Source organism: Cebus imitator, unplaced genomic scaffold (genome assembly GCF_001604975.1).
Source record: "Cebus imitator isolate Cc_AM_T3 unplaced genomic scaffold, Cebus_imitator-1.0 Scaffold20, whole genome shotgun sequence".
NCBI classification, from domain to species: Eukaryota; Metazoa; Chordata; class Mammalia; order Primates; family Cebidae; genus Cebus; species Cebus imitator.
This window is the reverse complement of record NW_016107335.1, coordinates 193,094-215,397: the sequence shown is the minus strand read 5'-3', so window position 1 is coordinate 215,397 and position 22,304 is coordinate 193,094. Positions and strand designations below refer to the sequence as shown.

Genomic DNA, 22,304 nt, shown 5'->3' with positions numbered 1-22,304 from the left:
TTTTCTTTCTAAAATGGGAACAAAAACATCTCTGCATTTTTTCCATGTCCCATTCACCAAACAAGCACATTCTGTGAGCACGGGAGGTTTGGTGAATGACAAGGCCTCTACGGACTTCATCTTCTACAGCGTGACCTTCAAACCACATCACACAGGCTCCAGAGCGCAGCAGGAGGGACCCGGCAGGCCACAAGGGGTCCTCCAGGGCCAGCTACCACCCACAGCATTGATGTGAGAACACCTGGCCAGGAGGCGTATCAAGGCCCGTTGCCCGGTCAGCAGCTGGTCCCTCCTCAGCGCTGTGGCCTTGTCGGGAGCCTCTGTGTGAGTGTGAGTACACACAGGTGCACACATGCATGTCAGGCAGGCAGGACTCAACTTAGTGAGCCTGGGGGTGTGCTTCTGGGAGTTCCATAGAATCTGTGAGAATAAACAGCAGGTTTGCTCCATGCCCGGGGCAGCCCAAGGCCCTAGAGGAAACTGTGTCTCTGTCTAGACCACGTGGAAGGGGCCAGGAGGAAAACTTTTCATGTTTTTGGCTGATCCTAATGTTCTGAGAAAAAGACCCTGCACCTATTTTGGGGGAGCTGCCCCAGGTGTTCTGCTTGGGAGAACAATCTTGGTTTAGTGAAGCCAGCTGGGAACAAAAAAATCCAAAAAATGCAACCGGAAGGAAAGATATTTTTCCCTTTCCTTATGCTGAGGTCTGACTATATTTCTGGCTGACTTGTTTACTTAAAGTCTGAGCGTTCTTTAGGGGACAGTGAGAGGGAAGACCAGCTCACCTTCCATCTGGCCTCAGGCGCCTCCCCTCCCTCTGGCCACTGTCCCCTCCCTCCTGTGTCTGCTTGCACACCTTCCCTTTGCCTCTGTTTCCCCTTGCTGGTACAGGTGTCGCGGGGCACCTGGCATGAGCGGCAAAGCTGCCTCCCCCTGTCCTCACAGAGCTCAACTCCAGGAGCTGGGATCCACGCTGCTGGATGTTGTGGGGCCCCACGTGCTCCTGGCTTTGGATCCCGAGGCTCTGGGCCAGTTGCTGGGTCTCCCTCAGCTCCGTTGCCTCATCTGTGAAATGGGGCAACTGCTCTTTTAAAGGCGAATGAGTGTTCACCCATGGTGTCCACAGAAACAGTCCAGCCTTCAGAGAAGGCTCCACGCCACGGACACGGGGCCAGCCCCTCCCACCGGGGCAGCCACGCCGGCTCAAACCTGCCCTGGCTCGGAGATTCCGGGCGTTCCTCTCAGGTTGAAGCGGCGGGGAGAGTAGAGCTGCTCCAGACCAGCACCCAGTCCCACTTTCTACATCGCAGGTCCTCTGGGGTCTGTTGGGGTCCACTGAGGGTCTGTTGCGGATCCCGAGGGTTTGTCATGGGTCACTGCTTTCTACACTGAGGGTCTGCTGAGGGTCCATCACCGGTCCCAAGGGTCTGTCGAGGGCCACTGCTTTCCATGTTGTGGGGTCTGCTGAGGGTCCGCTGCAGGTCCTGAGAGTCTGTCAAGGGCCACCACTTTCTATGTCGCAGGTCCTCCAGGATCCGTCAGGGTCCACTGAGGTTTCGTCATGGGTCCTGATGGTCTGTCGGGGGTCCTGAGGGTCTGTCAAGGGTCAGTTGTGGGTCACTGCTTTCCGTGTCACGGGTCCCGAGGGTCTATCGTGGGTCACTGCTTTCGATGTCATGGGTCCATCGAGGGTCTGTTGTGGGTCCCAGTGGTCCTCTGAGTGTCCGTCAAGCATCTGTCAAGGGTGACTGCTTTCTTCATGAAGAGCTAAGGGCATGGAGATCTGCAGAGTGAAGCTTGAAACCATCTTGGTGAGAGAGAATCTGACACTGTCCTAATACTTCTTCTGGGCTTTTACCACGGTTACACATGTAGGGAGGCCCTTGCCCCAGGACAGGAACTCCAGGGCCCCAACTGCACCTGGGCACAGGGGTTTGCCAGGTGAAAAATCTTGTTTTTCATTTTGTTATCACGGCAAATCTGATTCACATGCATAATGCACCAGGTTATCCCCGGAACCACATTTTCTGCATGAAGACGACAGCCTACGAAACAGCTGATGTCTGTGCAGTTATAAAGGGCTTTGCTATCTTAAAACTAAGTTAATTCAAATCTGTTCAGACTGAGCAACTGTGCCAGCTTACGGGCCCACCTGCGTGGAATGCGGGAGGACAGTTCGGCACTCCTGGCTCCTTCAGAACCTTGGTAGCGAGGGTCTCAGATCGAGAGTGAGGTACCAGGGGTATGAATCCTTCAGAGATGCCGAGCATGTGGCGTGCTCTGGGCCAGAAGGGATGTGTTTGGTAGAATGACCTGCCCATAGGAGGCACTCAACAGCACTTGCTGTGTTAAACTGACTCGATTAGGTGCTAAATAACCACCAACAGCCACCACAAATACAGCCAACGGAGAAGGGCCTGGGTGGAGTGAAACACCCTGTACTGCATTTATAGGAACTAATAATGAAGATTATCCTCATATCAAAGAGCTAGACCCAAGATATTCACAGACCTGCAGCTGGCTTCACAATCAGGGTTTGCACGGAATTTACCTGTGACACAGAGCGAGTTCTTCCAGCAGTCTGGAAGGAAGCATTTACTGCTCAGAATCTAGGAGGTTCAGATAGAAAGCAACAGAGTTGTGTGTGTTCATCTGTGCCAAGATTTTCCAACCCAGATGTGTGTGAGGAAGGGTGTGGTTTTCTTCAGGCAAGGGCTGCGGGGGTCAGGGCTCAGGGCCCTTTCATTTCCCAGCCCTGATGGCGCCTGGGACCCCCCACACTCCCTGCCTCAGCACCACCCCCATGTCTCAGCTGCTGACAGGGCCTGCTCTGGCCCCAGCCTCTCTGCCAATCTCTCTGTTTCTCAGCTGTGACCCTGTGTCCTGACAGAGACCCTGTGCCAGCACTGAGACATCGTCATCGTGAGAAGGTGGAACAGAGACAAAGGGACAAGAGAGTGGGACCCTGTGGTGGGGATAGCCTCACCCAGGAGGATGGCTGGTCGGGGCAGTGCAATGTGCCCGAGCTGGAGTAGAGAACGTCGTCCTTGACCAGCACTGAGATGGCTCTCAGGATGAAGGACAGGAACAGGTTCAGGTGGATGTAGTTCCTGGTGCAGTGCAGCTTCCTAAAGTGGAGGAGCGGGGAGAAAGGGGGGAAGGGTGGGAGGGACGGAGAGAGAATCAACACTGATTTTGGAAACACCCTAATAATCACCTAGGTGGTTTTAATCTTAAAGTTGTTTTCTTTTTATGGAAGTGAATCATTTATGTATTCCTCTATCATTGTATCTTTAAGTTTCTTATTTTGCATTGTGATATTTTTAATTTCAGAACTTTGGGAGCTGAGGCAGGAAGATCACTTGAGCCCAGGGATTTGAGGCTGTAGTGAGCTATGATGGTGCCGCTGCACTCCGCCCTAGGCCACAGAGCAAGGCCCTGTTTCTAAAGAATTTAAAAGTAAAATAATAAATGATAAATATTTTTGCACATACATCTTTTCCCTTATCTTGTACTATTTCCTTAGGTTAGATTCCTAGAAAAGGATTTTACGGTAAAAGCATAAGCCAAGTGGCACGCAGTCCAGGGCCTGCCAGGGCAGGGGCCCGTGTTGCAGGTGTGGAGGCTGAGTGGCCAGTACGTCTGGCGTTCAGGGGCTTGGGCTTCACGGGCCCTCAGGCTGAGGACTGCTTCTCTCCTGCTTCTCCTGTTCCGTCCCTGAGTCTCCTTTTTGCTCTGACTCTTCCACCTTGAGCGAGGAGGCAGCATCAGCCTGTCCTCAGCTAACCAATTAACACCTGGCCCTCGAAGGTCTTACTCCAGTTGATGCATAACTTCCTTTGTTAGGTGGGAAAAGCTGCCTTTTCTAAAAGCTGATTTTCTCCTAATCACACTAATGCTGTGGAAGGCAGGCCCCACACCAAACCTTCTGGGATCACCTGAGAGCCCGTCTCTGGACCTGGACCGACACCGTGGCCTCCTGGCCTTGCCTGGGCTCTGCACATCACCCCTGATGGCCCTCATGGCGGATGCATGGCGTGGGTCAGACCACAGGCTGGTGCCTCCCCTGCTCCCACCACAGTGACTCTCAACTCTTCGTGCCTCTTGGCCTGTGCTCTCCAGTCAGCTTCCATGAGCTACACAGAGCAATGGAGACTGCAATGTGGTGAGTTCAACCCAGAACTTAAGGGCTGCGTTTAACATTTTCTTTACTTTTAATTAAATTTTAAAATGGAAGCAGTATAAGCTCTGTTTCCATTACACGTCACTTTCTCGTCTTGGGGGCACCATCTCTCACTGTAGCTGCTACGTCACGCATGGCGCTGCGTTGTGTGTGTGTGTCGCGGGTGCATGTGCTCTGCCTAGCACTTGACCTCAGTATGCCACGGGTCTAACTGATAGTGACAGATTGAGTTGAATGATTTTTTTCTCTACATGAATGGAACACTGTAACATGAATACTTATGAAGGCAGCATGAATTATAGTAATACTTGCATAAATCATAGTTATAAAATGGAAACACTTGTTATTTTAATTAGAATACTTATTTTTCTAGTTTAAGAAACAACTGTGGGCAAATTTTAAAATTAAAAATGAAGGCATACTACTGGTGCAGAATGAGGTAGAGATGAGAAACTCATACTATGACCAGAGAAACACAGAGAAATAAAAGAATTGAGGGCATGAAGCAAATTTAACCATGAATGGCAACCACAATTTGCTGTGGAAGAGAAAAATGAAAAAGCTCTGTTAAGATTTTTTTTTTGAGATAATAAAGTGGATGAGCTGAAGAAATGTTTTTTGCAAATACATATTGAATTCGAGAAGAAGTTTCCTGTCAACAATTAAAAAAATGGTTAAAATCCTAACGAAGAGGTCAGTGAAAATGGTGGCATAGGGACCATTAAGGAAACACTAAAAAACCCGGGAAAAACTGCTGGAATCAACCAGAGCCCAGAGCCCTGGAAGATACTCAAAGGCTTATGGCAACCCAGTGAACCCTTAACCTGGAGAAAGGCCCTGAATAGGCAGAGAGCATGCTGTATGTAGCTCACCTTTGCCCCAGCCTACCCCAACATGCTGGTCATTTTGAAGACAGAAGCCCATGTTCCTATTGTGAGTATCTGGTCCTGGAGGAATTTCATAAACCCAAGGAATTGTGTTTGTTTTGACCTTTCTGTGGGTTCTGGGCAAAAGACTCAGATTTCTCAGGCTGAGAAGTGGTTTTGCAGACATGCTGGAAGCTGAATGTATAAGCTGCAGCCAGCTCAGGAAACACTTGGCAGCTGAGGCAAACAACAGGCTCTCTGATAGCCCGCGAGGAAAAGCTGGGGGTAAGAATCCCAGAGAATAAGGGCTTCAAGAAGCCCTTACGTGAAATGTGGAACCTAGAATCCAGGCGCACATTCAGGGCAGAAAGGACCAGAGAATCCCACAAGCTCTTCTCTCAGGCTGCTCTTTGGGCTCAGCACAAGCAGGCAGCGAGGGCTAAGGCAGAGCTGGAAACACTCTGGTTAAGCACTGAAGGAGTGCTTCCAACACAGAGCCAGCCTGCAAAGGCCTGGAGAGAGTACTTTTTTTTTCTTTCAGTTTTTTTTTAATCTCTTTTGCTCCAGGTGTTTGTGGAAATCTCTGTCAAACAACCAGCTGATGACGAAGCTAAAAGTATAGAGGCTTCAGAGACCAGCAAAGACCAAGAGTCTTTACAAAAATAGCTTAGAAAGTCCCCAAATAAACAACTACAACCTGCAGCAAGAAGCAACAAATCCTAGAGCGGGGAGAATGTGATTGCAGAGTCATCACATCAGAATATTCAAAATGCCTAGTTTCAACAAGAAAATGTAAAGCACAAAAAGAAATAAGAAAACATGGCCCATTTACAGGAGAAAGAAAGTGAATCAACAAAAATTGTCCCTGAGGCATCACATGAAATATATTTACCTTAAGTTTCTGCCTTAAAGTCACAGGCAACAACTTTAAATAAACTATCTTAAACATGCTTAAAGAGAAAACAAAAATCGAAAAGCAAAACACCATGGAAAAAAAGGAAACCAGGAGAATAATGTCTCAACACATAGACAATATCAATAAAGAGACAGAAATTACAAAAACTAACCAAATAGAAATTTTGGAGCTGAAACGCACAATTGAACTAAAAAATTCACTAGAGAAGGTCAAAGCAGATTTCTTTCTTTCTTTTCTTTCTCCTTCCTTCCTTCCTTCCTTCCTTCCTTCCTTCCTTCCTTCCTTCCTTCCTTCCTTCCTTCCTTTCTTTCTTTCTTTCTTTCTTTCTTTCTTTCTTTCTTTCTTTCTTTCTTTCTTCTTTCTTTCTTTCTTCTTTCTTTCTTCTCTTTCTTTTTTTTTTTTTGAGATGAAGTCTTGCTCTGTCACCCAGGCTTGAGTGCAATGGCGTGATCTCGGCTCACTGCAACCTCCGCCTCCCAGATTCAAGCAATACTCCTGCCTCAGCTTCTCGAGTAGCTGGAATTACAGGTGTCTGTCACCACGACTAGCTAATTTTTGTATTTTTATTAGAGATGGGATTTCACCATGTTGGTCTCAAACTTCTGACCTTAAGTGATCTGCCTGCCTTGGCCTCCCAAAGTGCTGGGATTACAGGCGTGAGTCACTTCACTGGCCTAGATTTGAGCAGGCAAAAGAAATTATCTGTGAACTTGCAAAGAGGCAAACTGAAATGATCCAGTTTGAGGAGCAGAAAGAAAACAAAGAATGAAAGAAAATGAAGAGAGCCCAAGAGCCTAAGAGGCTTGTGGAGCTCCGTCAAGTGCACCAGCACATGTGTGCGGGTGTGCCAAAATTCTCAAGTCCTGCAGAATTACGAGGAATCCTGAACAGCCAAAGCAATCTTAGAAGAACAAAGCTGAAGAACGAACCGTCTCAATTTCTAAACTTACTACAGACTACCAAATAGTGTGGCACTGCATATCGATCAATGGTACAGAACTGAGAGTCCAGAAATAAACCTACACATCTACGGCTATTTGGTTTTTGACAAGGGTACCAAGGACATTCAATAGGGAAAGAATAGTCTTTTTAACGAATGTTGCTGTAACAAGCAGATGTCCATATGTAAAAGAATACAGCTGGACCCCTACCTCACAGCACATTAAAAATTACTCAGAATGAATCAATGACCTAAACGTAAGAGCTAAAACTGTAAAACTCCTTTGAAAAAACATAGGAGCAAATCTTCATAACCTTTGGATTTCTTGTGTACCTGAGGTGTCAACCACAAGTTTATTAGGCTCTGTTGGATTTCTTATGCTCTTATGTATGATATCAAAAGCATAGGAAGAAAACAGCAGATAAAGTGGACTTCATCAACATTAAAAACGTTTATGCATTAAAGGACATTACTAAGAGAGTTCAAAGAAAACCTACAGAATGGGAGAATGTCTGTAAATTATATATCTGATAAGGAAATATATAAAGAACTCTTAAAATTCAACCACAAAACCCAATTAGAAAATGGGCAAAAACTCGACTATAGATTTCTCCAAAGAAGCTATACAAATGGTCAATAAACACGAAACCACAGTGCATCATTGCATACCCACTAAGAGGGCAATAGGAATAATGATAATAATAAATTAAAAAAAGAGAAAATAAAAAGTATTGGATGGGATGTGAAGAAACTGAAACCCTCATATATTGCTAGTGGAAATGTAAAATGTTATAGTTATCGTGGAAAGTAGTTTGGTGGTTTTTCAACACAGAATTATAATATGTTCCAGAATTCCCCTTGTAGGTATATGCCCCAAAGAGTTGGAAACATGTATTCAAACAAAATGTGTACATGAATTTCACGGCAGCTCTATTCACAATAGGCAAATGGTGAAACAGTTTAAATGTCCATGAGCAGATGAATGGAAAAACAAAATGTGGCATATCCATACAACTAATATTATTCAACCATAAAGAGGCATGGAGTATTGATGTGGCTGGAACTTGAAAACATTATGCTAAGTAAAGACACCAGTCACAAAAGGCCACATACTGTATGATGCATCCAGAGGCGGCAATTCCATAGAAAGAGAAGGCAGATTCTGGTTTCCAGGAGCTGGGGGGAACGGGAGTGACTGACCAATGTGCAAAGGGCTTCCTTTTGAGATGATAGGAAGTTTGGGAACGAGACAATGGTGATAGTTATGCAACACTATTAAGGTGCCTAATGCCAAGGAATTGTATACCTTAAGATGGCTCAAATGGTAAATTTTATGTTATGGGTATTTTACCATAAATTTTGAAAATCTACCCTCCCCTTCAAATTTTTAAATGATTATGGCCAGCTGTAAAACAATTTGGATTTTTGCATAAAAATAATTTTTATCCAAAAAGATGTTAAAAGAAATTTTTATCTCATTTATGTAAACATTGTTAGAGAAATATAAAGGACAGACTAAGAAAGATATTTTACAAAAAGTGAAAAATTCCAATTAAGCTAAAGTATTGCTCACAGAGTACAAGTCCTTTCTAACATTATTAAAGATCATGGGTCGGACATGATGGCTCACACCTGTAATCCCAGCACTTTGGGAGGCTAAGGCAGGTGGATCACCTATGGTCAGGAGTTCAAGACCAGCCTGACCAACATGGGGAAATCTTGTCTCTACTTAAAATACAAAAATTAGCTGGGCATGGTGGCGGGTGCCTGTAATCCTGGCTACTCGGGAGGCTGAGGCAGGAGAATCGCTTGAACCCAGGAGGCAGAGGTTGCAGTGAGCTGAGATTGCACCATTGCATTCCAGCCTGGGCAACAAGAGTGAAAATTTGTCTCAAAAAAAAAAAAAATTATAAAGGATCCTCTAGCTTAAAACTTGAAAAGTTGCAAGTAGTTTTCTTTGATTTTGATGAGTTGTGTGGTTAAGAGAAACTCACTGGACAATTAATACTTTGAATACTTTAATTTCAGAGGAATTCCAAATTTATAAATAAATGTCAATTGATGGCCTAAAAATTAGAAATTAATAGGGTAAGTGTTTTTCATACTTTCCATTTGTCAAATAATTCAATTACATATACAAAACTTAGTTTCTATTATGACAGACACTGCTCCAGCTATGGTAGGTCAAAAATCTGAATTTATTGCAATTCATTTAGAATTTAAAATAAGGGACAGATATTTCCATTATTGCTTCATTCCACTGTATAATATTATTGAAAGTATCTGTGTTCCATTTTATGAAGCAGACTAGAAAAATCACCAAGAATGTAGTTGTTAAAATCTTTCAATATTTATGTGCAAATGCTTTGAATTGCAGAGAGTTTACACAACAGTAAGAAGAAAGAAAGAAGATGATGAACTTAATGATCTTGTGTTCTTTGCCAATGCTTGGGTGAGTCATGGAAGAATTTTATAATGTTCACTCCATTGGTAACTCCAAGTCAAGATTTTCCTCAAACAATAAGTGCTTTCCAAATATTCAATAATCAAAGGCAAAATGACAATATGATTTAGGGTTTCTCACTGCTATCCTGTTGACTTTGAACCTTGAAGATACGAAAGCTCATTTGTGACATAGCTAGGTATGAAAAATTATGTGGAAATAAATACTTTCCATAATATAAATCATAACTAATGATTTCATGTTTTTCTAACATGACTAAATATGCAGAATATTTTCATTGCAATAAAGAGAACTAAGTAAACTGGCAGAAAACTATCATATAAATTTGAGGAACACTTTTTCATATGAATGAATTTAGAGTTGTTTGCCAGTTTATGTGTTGCTCCTTTGAATTTGACATTAGTTACTCTGCTACAAGGGTAAGCTTATTTAACTTGAGAAAACATAATTTGCAAACAAAGGTGCTTTTGTTTCAAAATTACATCAACTTCTCTAAAAATGGTGACCTAGTTTTGTTAATGTGCATATGAATAGTAAAGGGAAATGACTCCTGGTACCCGAGTGACTTGCTGGAGAACTTATGTATGTTTGGACAGCTAGGTATGTTTGAACAACTTTTTCAACTGTAAATTTTAAAAACTGTAAAGGCAGATCAAGTATTTCCAATACAAATCAGTGACAAAATTGAACTATGCTGTGTGAACTACAAAGTGGATTTTGAAGACTTACTCTGAAAATAAGACTGTAAATAGCTCATTAACATTCTTTTATATTGATTACATGTTGAAGTAATATTTTGGATTTAACAACTTTAATACAATGTATTATTAAAATTAATTTCATTGGTTTCTTTTTATTTTTAAAATAAAATGTTAAAATGAGGATACTAGAACTCTTACAATTATGGTAGTGGCTTTACTCACGTGTCAGCTAGACACTGCTGATCTTGACAGCTTTTTCCGCTCTCCCTTGCCCTGGCACCTGTTGAACTCCTCCATAGCCAGCGTGCACTCCAGCTCAGCCCTCCCCAATACCCTGCACAGCTCCAGGGGCTTTTCTCCAGTTCCTTCCACAAAGCTCTGCTGGGTCCACTTGTTCGAGGCATGGAGGACCCTTCTTTCCCACTCAAAAGTTTCCTCATCCTTAGCCTTCAGTTTCCTGAGCCTTATTTTTATTTTTTTCTATCAAGATGCCACCCTGTTCCTGCACCTAACTGTGTGCTGACCTCTGTGGGTCATCTGAGCATTCCTATTCTGAGCATGCCTATTTCCAAGCACACACTCCCATAAAACTTTCTCTCTTGGAATTCTCTTCTTCCAGCAAGACCTTCATGAAATGTCAACATGAACCTTTCTTGGGGCTTAACTTTATGTGACATCTTGCTTTTCTAAAAAGTATTCAGAGCATTTTGTTTATAACTCTCTTCAGAGAAGACTTAATTGGAACACACACTAAAAAGGACCTCCACTTGTGGCCGTGAAGGAGAATCCCTCAGGGAAGCACCAGGGTGGCCCTAAAAAGCTGCCTTTCGCAGTTCCCAAACCAGCCCCAAACCCACTTGGCCCCGACTGCCCAGACTGGTCTCCTCTTCTTATTGTGAAAAATTCAAATCCTCTGTAGTAAGATATCACCTGAAGCCTCTGCAATTTAAGGATTTGTAAATTCAATAACAATTATTAGGTATTCCAGAAACAGGACTAAGTAATCAAAAGCCAAGTTAAAAAGAAAAAACACTGGCCAGGCACAGTGGCTCATGCCTATAATCCCGGCACTTTGGGTGGCCGAGGCAGATGGATCACTTGAGGTCAGGGGTTTGAGACCAGCCTGGCCAATGTGGTGAAACACTGTCTCCACTAAAAATACAAAAACTAGCTGGGCATGGTGGTACAGGCTTGTAATTCCAGCTACTTGGGAGGCTGAGGTAGGAGGATTGCTTAAACCTGGGAGGCAGAGGTTGCAGTGAGCAGAGATCATGCCACTGCATTCCAGCCCGGGCGACAAAACCAGACTGTCTCAAAAAAAAAAGGAAAAGAAAAAAGAAAAAAAAGAAAACAAAAACTAGGCAATAGTTTCAGATGCTAGTGTTTTAAGATATAGATTATAAAATTAATATATTTAAGAAAACAGATAAAAAGATGAAGAATTTTATTAGATAATACAATTAAGACAATCAAATAGAAAATTAAAAACTTAAAAAACCCTGAAATTAATACTCCCCAAAATAGTCCCAAAAATGAAGGCAAAATTAAAATGATTTCTAGTAACCAAAACTCATAAGAATTCACTGCTGGTGGAACCGTGCTGAGAAACGCCACAGGGAAAGCTTCCTGTAGCAGGAAAATGATCCCAGATGGAAACATGAAATGCAGGAGAACGAAGAGCACCAGAAAGAAATGCTGGGGGAGTGCTAAGTAAATATGACTTTTAACACAACAACAGCAGTAGTTATGTCTTGTGGGATTTAAGATATATATGGAATTAAAATACATGACAAAAACACAAAACACATGAGAGGTAAACGGAGTTAAAATGTTGTAAAATTCTTGAATTGACTGGAAAGTGGTGAAAGGTAGTAACTGGAGGTTAGCTCATGGGAAAAGGGTGCCTGTTGTGAATCTGGGGTGACAACTAGAAGAATAATAACAATGTATAACTAACAACCCAAAGAGGAGAAAACTGGAATAATACAAATACTCGATCAATTCAAAAGAAATAAGAATATATGCAAAAATGACAAAGAACAGTTGAGACTATTAGAAAGCAAGGAAATGAAAGGTAGATTAGAATTCAGAGTTAAAGTAGACTGTATGTGAGTACAAAAACGCTGCATTTGAAAATAAAGATTGGAGACAAAAAGCAAATTCCAATTAAATGGAGCTTATAAAATACCTACATTTAGAATAAAACACAGGGAAGTAGAAAATAAAAGCATAGAAAACAAGATACCTTGCAAACGCAAAATAAAGCTAATGTAACTATTTTAAATATCAGACAAAGCAGATGTTTAAGGTCAGGGACATTGCTACACATGGGCATTTTAAACTGATATACTCCTAATGACACTTTAAAATATAGATGGCAAACAGTGAAAGAATTAAAGGGACAAATAGACAAGCCCACAATTATAGTTGGAGATTTTAATAAATGTCTTTCAGTACTGGTAGAAAAATACATGTCTTTCAGTTCTGGTAGAAAAGGCAGTTAAAATGATCAGTAAAGATATGGAATAATTAAATAACATTGAAAAACGATGTGAATGACATATATAGCATATCAAGAACTGCAGAATTTAAGTTATTTTGAAAAGAAAATGAAACTTTTACCAAAAGAAGTGGCATGCTGGATCATAAAGCACGTCTCAACAAACTACAGAGGATTGAAAGTTGGTTCTGGGAAAACACTGATAAAACTGATAACACTTTATTCAATAAGACTCATCACGATAAAAAGAAAGAAAACACAAATTGACAATACCAGGACTGAAGAAGCAGAGATCTGTATAGATCTTACATACATTAAAAACGTAACGGAACATTGAAAACATTGATGAAATGGACAGATTCCTTGAAAAGTACAACTTAGCAGAACTAACATACAAAGAAACAGAGAGTCTGAATAGTTCTATATCTGTTTTAGAAATTTTTGACCCCAAAAGAAAACCTTCTCACAAGAAAACTCTCTGCCCTGATGGCTTTTCTGGTTTCTTCCAAACATTTAAAGAAGATATAACATCTTATCTAACCCAAACTACTCCAAAAAATAGAAAAGAGGAAACACTTTCCTCTTCACTTTATGGGCCAACATCAAACCTTACCAGACTCATGGGAAAGGAAAACAATAGATCAATTTCATGAATGTAGATGCAAAAATCCTCAACAAAATATTAGCAAGCTGAGTTCAGCTATGTATTAAAAACAAAATATATCAAAACCACATAGGGTTAATTTAAAAATGAGAGGTAGATTTAACATTAGAAAAATCTATCCATGTAATATTTAAAATTAAATGAACAAATGATAAAAAACCATATATATGTACATAAAAATCATGATAAAATTCAAAAGCCATTTATGACTAAAAACTCTCAGAAAACTGGGAATTGAGAGGAATTTTCTTAATCTGGCAAAAGGTATCTTCAAAATATCTATAGCAAACATCATGCTTATAGTGAAGTATGGAAAGCTTTCACTCTGAGTTCAGAAATAAGAAAATGTCTGCTATCACCACTTCTATTCAACATTGTACTTCACAAACAGCATGAATTACACAGAAAAATCCAAGTGAATTTATGCATTAATTAAAGAATTCATAAATGAATTTAGTGAGGTGGCTGAAGCAAGATTTTTTTTTCCTTCTGAGACAGGGTCTCACTCTGTTGCCCAGGCTGGTCTCAAACTCCTGAGCTCAAGTGATCCTCCCGCCTTGACCTCCAAAAGTGCTGGGATTATAGGCATGAGCCACTGTACCTAAACTTTGAAGCAAGATTAATATACTAATATCTCAAGAAACAATTAGAAATGGAATTTAACAAAATATTTGTAATAGCATAAACAAATACTTAGGAATGACTATTAAATTATGTATAAGACTTCCACTCAGAAAATCATAAAACACTGAGAGAAATTAAAGAAAACCAAAACAAATGGAAGTATCTACTATGATCACAGTTTGGATGACTCAAAATTAGAAAGATGTCCTGTTTATCCAAGCTGATCTATAGATACAATGCAATTCCAAATGAAATTGCAATATAATTTTTGTTTTTTTGAGAGAAAGGGTCGTGCTCTGTTGCCCAGGGTGGAGTGCAGTGGTATGATCATGGCTCACTGCAGCCTCGACCCCTTAGACCCTAAGTAGCAGAGACTATAGGCATGCACCACCACACCCAGCTAATTTTAAACTTTGTTGCAGATACCATAGAGATGGGGTCTCCCTATGTTGCCTAGGCTTGTCTCAAACTCCTGAGCACAAGCAATCATCCTGCCTTGGCCTCCCAAAGTGCCGGGATCACACGTGTGAGCCACTCCGTCCAGCCTGATTTTTAAAAAATGGCAATTGATAGTAAAAGTTCATTTTTAAAAGTTAATTTAAAAAATTCACATGTAAGTACAAATGGCCAAGCTCTTCCTAATTAAACAAACAAAAAAAAAAAGAGTTGATGCACTTGGGACTCCTAGGAATAAAGACTTATTAAAGGCAGGGTAATTATAATAAACAGAAACAGTGCAGTGACAGACAGAAGGCCAAAAGAGCAGAACTGAGACTCTAGGTCCCCACACGTGCCACTGCCTGCTCTGTGACAGAGAAGCAATGCAGGCCACAGAAGCTCCTTCTCATACCTGCTTGACAACTGGATGTTACGCTGAAACCTCACGAAACTTCACCCCACTTCACACCATAGCAGAAATAAATCACAGGTAGATTATGGCCAGAAACATGAAAAGTTAAAATAATAAAATCTCTAGATGATAAAAAAGAATATGGAAAAGATTTCTTAAGAGGACTCAAGAAACAATGGCATAAAGAAACAAATGGCAAATGAGCTCCATGAAAGCTAAGCGCTTCTGTTTATCCAAAGACCACGAAGAGGCTTAAACCCAATCACAGAGCTGGAGACAAAATCCGTAATACTTATACCTAATGGAAGACTCTAAGACTCCTAAATATTGATTTAAATAGAGAGAGAGATCAAATAAAAAAATGAGCAAACTCATTTTGAAATGGCGCTATTAAAAAAGCAAGATTTTGAAACATACGAACTCATTTTCCACCAGGGAAATCAGGGAAGTGTAAATTAAAACATCATTCTATGTTATGATAGACCCACAAGAATGGCTGGAGGCTTAAAAACGGACAATACCGAATGGAGGCAAGGATGCAGTGCAAATGGAAGCCTCATGCCCTGCTGGTGGGTGTGGACACTGGTAACCACTTTGGAAATCACTTGGTGGCCTTCATTTATTTTCAATAAATGTATTTATTTTTAATGGACACTTGGTAATTGTATATATTTGTGGGGTACACTTTGGTGCTTTGATACATGTCTATGTTGTATCATGATCCCATCAGGGTATTAGTGTATATACTGGCAGTGTCCAGAAAGACTATGTCTACATATAGCCTATGACCAGTAAATACAAGATAAACATAAATGTAAATATAAATGTGTATACACATAAACACATATACCTGAAGTAACATGTGCATATGTGCACGAGATGATGACTAAGAGTATAACAGCAGCATTATTTGTTATGCCTCCAGCTGAGTAACCCATATGTCCATGAACAGTTGATTGGATAAATAAATTGTATTTTTTTTTGAGTGGAATACTATACAGCAAGAAAATAAAACATGGCAGCAACATGCAACAACATGGATGAGCCTCCTTGCAAAACATTGAGTGAAAGAACCCAGAGATCAGGAGTCCCTTTTGTAGGATTCCGAAATAACATTTTCAAAAGGACAGAAAAGTTGTCTCTGGTGCAAGAACTCCGAATAATGACTGCTTCTCAGGAGGGAATCGGGGTGGATGCAGCGTGGTTGCAGCGTCCCTGGTGACAGTCGTGTCCTGCATCTGGATCTGGTGCTGTGTTCACTTGGTAAACATGCATTCTGAATGTGTACTGCATTAGCAAATGTTTATTTTAACATATGTAACTGCCACCGAGCCTTAGTAAGTGAAGAATTATAAATACACTCTGAATTTTCTTGGGGTCTTGGGAGCAATTCTGAAGCTGCGTGGGCACGGTGCGGCCACTGTGCCAGGTGCATGAACCAGCGCCACTTCCTCTGGCTTCTCCTCAATTCCCCTCCTCAGAAGGCAAAGTCCCCTACTGGTGCCATTTCGCTTCCCACTGATTCTCACATTGGCTGCATTCATCTATCCCTAACACCTTTTTCCCTCTCTTCTTTTTCTCCTTCCCTCTCTCTCCCACCCCATGTCTTTCTGTGGAGTGAGGTTGGCACTTATAGCCATTGCTCAGACATAAGCACGCTTTTGGTCCAGTTAGCAAGCCATCCAAACACGTTTGCTGGGTTTCTTGATGATATTCTTTATTACTCACTGCTCATTTTAAATTTTCACTTCCACGTATGGTTCTGCCAATGGGCAATGGAAGTAGCGGAAAATGTGGCTTCTGGAAAGGGGGTCTGGAGTCTGCTCATCAGCACTGGTGGGAAAGGATTTTGGAGGCCACGTTCATCTGACAGTGATGGAGGTACAAGCTGCATTGATGAGAGAATCTGGGCTCTGCAGGTACCAGCTCAGCAACCCTGAAATGTCCAGCAATCTTCCTGGGGCTGCACTCTCCGCCTGGTGAAACTGGGTCAGTGGCAGTACTTACCTGGTGACGTTAACATCTGTAAAATACTTGGCATGGCGCTTGTGAGCAGTTACAGTTGTCCCTTGGTGTCCATAGGGGATTGGGTCTAATCCCCCTCCCTGACCTTGCCCTCCTTACCCCATGCCAAAATCCATGAATGTCCAAGTCCCATAGTTGGCCTCTCAGGACCCGCGGATACATGAAGATGGCCTCTGTATCTGCAGGCTCCTCATCCTGAGAATAGGCCGTGTTTCTGATCTGTGGTTGAATCCCTCGATACAGAGGGCTGACCATAATGAAAAAAATTCTCAGAGAAGTATACCATGCAGTTCAAACCCATGTTGTTTGAGGAGCAATGGTGTTGTGGTCCCTGCTGGACTGGCACGAACTGGAGCTGTCTCTGGTGGCCCCTGGGTCACAGGGGCAGCTGCCACAGGACGACTCCGACACAAAGCTGGTCTTATATTTGTTGTGAGAGTCATCATCGCATTTTGGGACTTTTTCTAAGAAATAAGTAGCTCCATTTCCCTGTGTGTAAAGTAAGAACATGGCTACTGAAGGCTTTCTTGGCTTATGGGGCTATTTTGGAGAAGAAATGTTCAATGCTCACAAAGCATTCTGCTTCCTGGGTATAATTACTGAGACAATGGAGCACATTATTTTTATAATATGGACTTTAGAATCGACACACTCACACAGCTCTCAGGAAGTGACATTGGACCCTGCTTCTGACGGAAGGATGTGGGATGAGCCCCAATCCTACAACAGCACACCAGCTCTGGATGCTTTTTCTGGCAAACATCACACACTCGGCCACCAGCAGAATGACACCTGATGCAGATGTACACTTTTTCAGCTCAGAAGTACCACAGGCAGGTGACTAATCATGCCCACAGATGGCGGAGTGTGCTCTGTGCCCTAAAGGATCAGTGTTCATAGGTGGGATAATTCCTGGTGCTCTTGGGTTGCCTAATACATATGTCACACTCTACATACGTGAAGGAAACTGATGTGTGTAAAAATAGGGATTGTTCAATACAGGAAAATAAGATAAACATTTCAGATTTAATTACCTTGGGTCAGCTTACCTCCTTAAATTTTTCCTCTCTTTCTTCTCTTTAGCAACTTGAAAATTTAAACACATATAATAAAATATAGAGTATAATAAAACAAATATTAATATTGTACCAGCTTTTTGAAATAACTAGAATATGATAGGCCTTCCTCACATTTTTCAAAGTGCAACCCTGTATGAAAGGTAGACTTATTCTTTCTGAGAATTGCCAACCATAGTTGAGATGCCTGAACAATAAAAAACATAACTCAATTACATTTGCTGAGTTTCTTAGCTGGATTCTCAACAACTAACTTGTTTATTTTACTTCCAAGCATGGATCTCCTAATGGACTGTTGTTAGGGTCTAGAAATATTCCATTTGTTATATCATTGATCTTATCTGACATACTGGCAAACTTTTGGATTACATTTTAGCAGAGAGAAATAAAATATGCAATGATTGATACACTATTAGAATAAGCTGAATAGCAACCATTTTATTTAGTGCTAATGATACGGAAGACAGATTTAATCCTAATACACCAATGAGCTCTTCCTATAGAGAAACTGCTGTTCTGGGACCAAAACCTCTACCTCCTAACTCAAATCAAACAATGATTTGATTGGTCAAATCATCTGTAAAATGTCATCATTAGTTACCAAGAGACCCACTAAAGATGTAGGTGGGCAGGGGCTGTCTCACCTCACTTCCAGGGAAGAGTGGACAGCATTTAATAAGCTGTCATCACCACCCCACAGGTCACGCTAAGCATTTCACATCTGCCAACATGTTAAGTCCTCACAACAGCCCTCTGAAGGGGGCTTCTTAGTCTCCACACGTAACAGAAGCTCAGACAGGTTAAGTACTTTGCCCAAGGTCACACAGCTGCTAAGAGACTTCCCAGGATTTGAGCCCAGACAGTCTGACTCCACCTTCATGCTCTTAAACACATTGCAGCATCTTGCTAATAGAGCACCTGCAGCCAAAACACAGGAGCTTCTGGATGGCAAGGGCGAGATCATATTTCTTCTCTATTTTCCATGCATTTACATAATGGCTAAGTATTTAATAAATGATAGTTGAGTTGAACTCTTATCCAAGGCCAATATTATCTCTTTACATGACAAATACAGAGCATCTGAATAAAAATGTAAATGTTAACATCATATTTCATGCCAGCATTCTCCAAGGGAGTTTTGTTGGCTTAGCACACAGAGGGCTCCAGGCTGGGCAGCGCCTAGAAGGCCTAAATGGAAAGTTTTCTTGTCTTGTATTCTTTGCAGACTAATTTCTACTCCTTACCTGAAGAGGCACAGAATTATGCTTCCTGTTGCAAGGGACATCAGAGAGACACTGTAGCCCAGGGTGTAAATGGCCTTCACCAGAATATAAAACATGATCTACAAAGAAAGAAAATGGATCTGTAAGCTGATGGTGACCAGCAGCAGCACCAGACAATGGGAACGGTTCCAACATCCAGCCCTGTGCTCTGGCCATGAAGGACTCTTGCCTGCCTGGAAGGCATAAGACAGTCTCACTTTATAATTCCACCTCCATCTTGAACCAAAAAATGACACCTACCACTCAGAACATCCTCTTTTTTCTTGTATTGCATCATGAATGACTTTGGATGGTTCCCGTAAAGCACCTCTGTCTGGAGGGAACATGACCCACCACCATCAGGGAAAGCAAAGGAAGAAGCACTGAGCTAAGTTCACAAAGAAAGCTCAGTCTGTCCCCGAGGCAGCACATCCAGCCTTCTGATACTTCAAGTGGACACACAAGTGTGAGTATGTTAAACGCTATGACCTCCAGTCACAGGGCGAGGTGCTCCAGACAGAGGGAGTTGCCCAAGCCACAGCCAGCTACTAAGCTGCAGTATCTTGGGAATTTTATTTCCTTAACATTTCTTGGTTTAGCAAGCTTCATGGCTTGATACTTTTAATCTCCACAGAATCATCAGGCAGAGGAGGGATTCATGATCATCACAGTGGCAGAATCACTGACAACAGGGAATCCTACACAAAAAGAGCTGGGTCCTCTAGAAGGAAAACCAGTGCCGGTCCTGATAAAACCAGCAACACCTGCAGGGCATCATCATCGCTCACCACTCCTAAAAGCCACTTCCTGATCTGCATTTTCTTTGATAAAGCTAATTCCTATAAAATAAAGAGGTAAACAATCCATGTGTGCCTATAAGATGAATTTTGTTTTTGCCAAGAGGTCCTAAATCTGTATAGATAAAACGGAACCTCACCGTTGCTTTACAATATAAAATTTAAGGCAAAATTCAAAAAGTTATGCTCTTATTAGTTTGACTCTTAATTATAATGTTACTGTTTAATCATTATTCAGAACGTATTAACCCATTTACTTTGCATTGTAGGAATCTCTTCTTGGTAACCGTGACCCTGCTTACTTAGGACAGCTCAGAAAAGAGCACAAAGTAGTCCTGGCCAGATTCCTCCTCCTCGCTACTCCTCACCTTCCTGATTCCAGTCGTGAGAACATGTCATTAACCACCATCCTCACCTCACCTAACCACCACTCTCAACTCACCTACCTCTATTCACTTCACCTAACTAACCCCCTCACCTCACCTAACCACCATCCTCACTTCACCCAACCACCACCTTCACTTCACCTAACCCATTTCACCTAACCACTTTCCTTACCTCACCTAGCCACAAGTCTCATCTAACCCATACTCATTTCACCTAACCACGACCCTCACCTCATCTAACCACCACTCTCAACTCATCTAACCCATACTCACTTCACATAACTGCTTTCCTCACCTCACCTAACCAAGCTCTCATCTAACCCATACTCACTTCACCTACCCACATCACTTCACCCAGCCACCACCCTCACCTCATCTAACCACCACTCTCAACTCACCTAACCCATACTCACTTCACCTAACCACAACTCTCAACTCATCTAACCATTTCCCCTCGCCTAACCACCATTCTCAACTCATCTAACACATACTAATTTCACTTAACCACCACTCTCACCTCACCTACCAACAGCCTCACCTCACCCAACCACCTAACCCATATTCGTCTAACCCATATTCACCTCACTTAGCCATAACTCTTACCTCACATCATCTAACAACCACCTCCGCTTCACCTAAATACTCTCCTCAGCTTCTCTAGCTACCCCTCTTAACTCATCCAACCCATACTCACTTCAATTACCCACCACCCTCACCTCACTTAACCCATATTCACCTCACCTAACCACTAACCTCGCTTCACCTAACTACTAACCTCACCTCACCTAACCACCACCCTCACTTCACCTAACCACCGCTCTGAACTCATCTAATCCATATTCACTTCACCTAACCACAACCTGCACCTTACCTAACCCATCCTCACCTCACCCAACAGCCATCCTCACATCACGTAACCACCACCTTCACTTGCTGATTTCTCAAAGAACTTAGAACTACCATTCAACCTGGCAATACCATTACTGGGTATAAACCCAAAGGAATAGAAATCATCCTACCAAAACGACATGCCCATCAGAGCCCTATTCACAAAGCAGAGTCATGGAATCAATATGTGCCCATCTATGGTGGGCTGGATAAAGAATATGTGGTACATATACAGCACGGAATATTACACAGCCATAAAGACTGAAATCATGTCCTTTAAAGCACCATGGATGCAGCTGGAGGCCATCATCCTAAGCCAATTAGCGCAGAAACAGAAAACCAAATACCACATGTTCTCATAAGTGGGAGCGAAACATTGGGTACTCAGAGCAGCTCAGAAAAGAGCACAGAGTGCTCTGGCCAGATCCATCCTCTTCGTTACGCCTCATCCTTCCTCAGGGAGGAGAAACGGAGGGAGGGAGAGAGCAAGGGTTGAAAAACTCTTGGGTACTATGTTCTGTACCTGGGTGGCGGGATTAATCACACCCCAAACCTTAGTAACGACTTCACATGTGCCCCTGAATCTGAAATAAAGTTGAAAAAAAAAAGGCCGGGCTTGGCGGCTCACATCTGTCATCCCAGCACTTTGGGAGGCTGAGATGGGAGGGCTGCTTGAGCCCAGGAATTTGGGACCAGCCTGGGCAACATAGTGAGACCCCTGTCTCTATAAAAAAAATGGAAAAAAAATGTAGCCAGGTGTGGTGGCGCATGCCTGTGGTCCTCAGCTACGAGGGAGGCTGAGGTGGGAGGATCGCCTGAGCCGGGAAGGTGGAGGCTGCCATGAGCTGTGATCGCGCCACTGCCCTCCAGCCTGGGTGACAGAGCGAGGCCCTGTCATAAAAAAAAAAAAAAAGTGAAAAATAATCCACACGTCCACACTTTCTCTCACTCAACAAGTGTTCACTGGGCGCCCACCCGCCAGGAATGGCGGCCTTCGTGCGGCCGGAGCGCGAGCAGGAGCGCGAGCTGCCGCGGAGTTTCCGGGTCTGTGAGGAGACGCCAGGCCGGGCCGAGGCGCTGGGGGAAGGTGCGGCTGCTGTGCGGCCCTGGCGGGAGAGGCGGGGGCACGGGCGGCCGCGTCAGCTGACGGCTGGAGGGGGGC

The 22,304-nt window shown here is 42.6% G+C and overlaps 1 protein-coding gene across 1 annotated transcript in view; it reads right to left on the bottom strand.

The window, feature by feature from the left end:
- The window catches only part of VIPR2 (vasoactive intestinal peptide receptor 2), a 103,277-nt gene that overhangs the window by 11,355 nt on the left and 69,618 nt on the right, over positions 1-22,304 (bottom strand). The window contains exons 5-6 of the mRNA XM_017519272.2: positions 19,054-19,151; positions 2,987-3,128 (exon numbers count right to left, since the gene is read on the bottom strand). Coding sequence (XP_017374761.1) covers positions 2,987-3,128; positions 19,054-19,151 — 240 coding nt within the window. The remainder of the gene's footprint in view (positions 1-2,986; positions 3,129-19,053; positions 19,152-22,304) is intronic.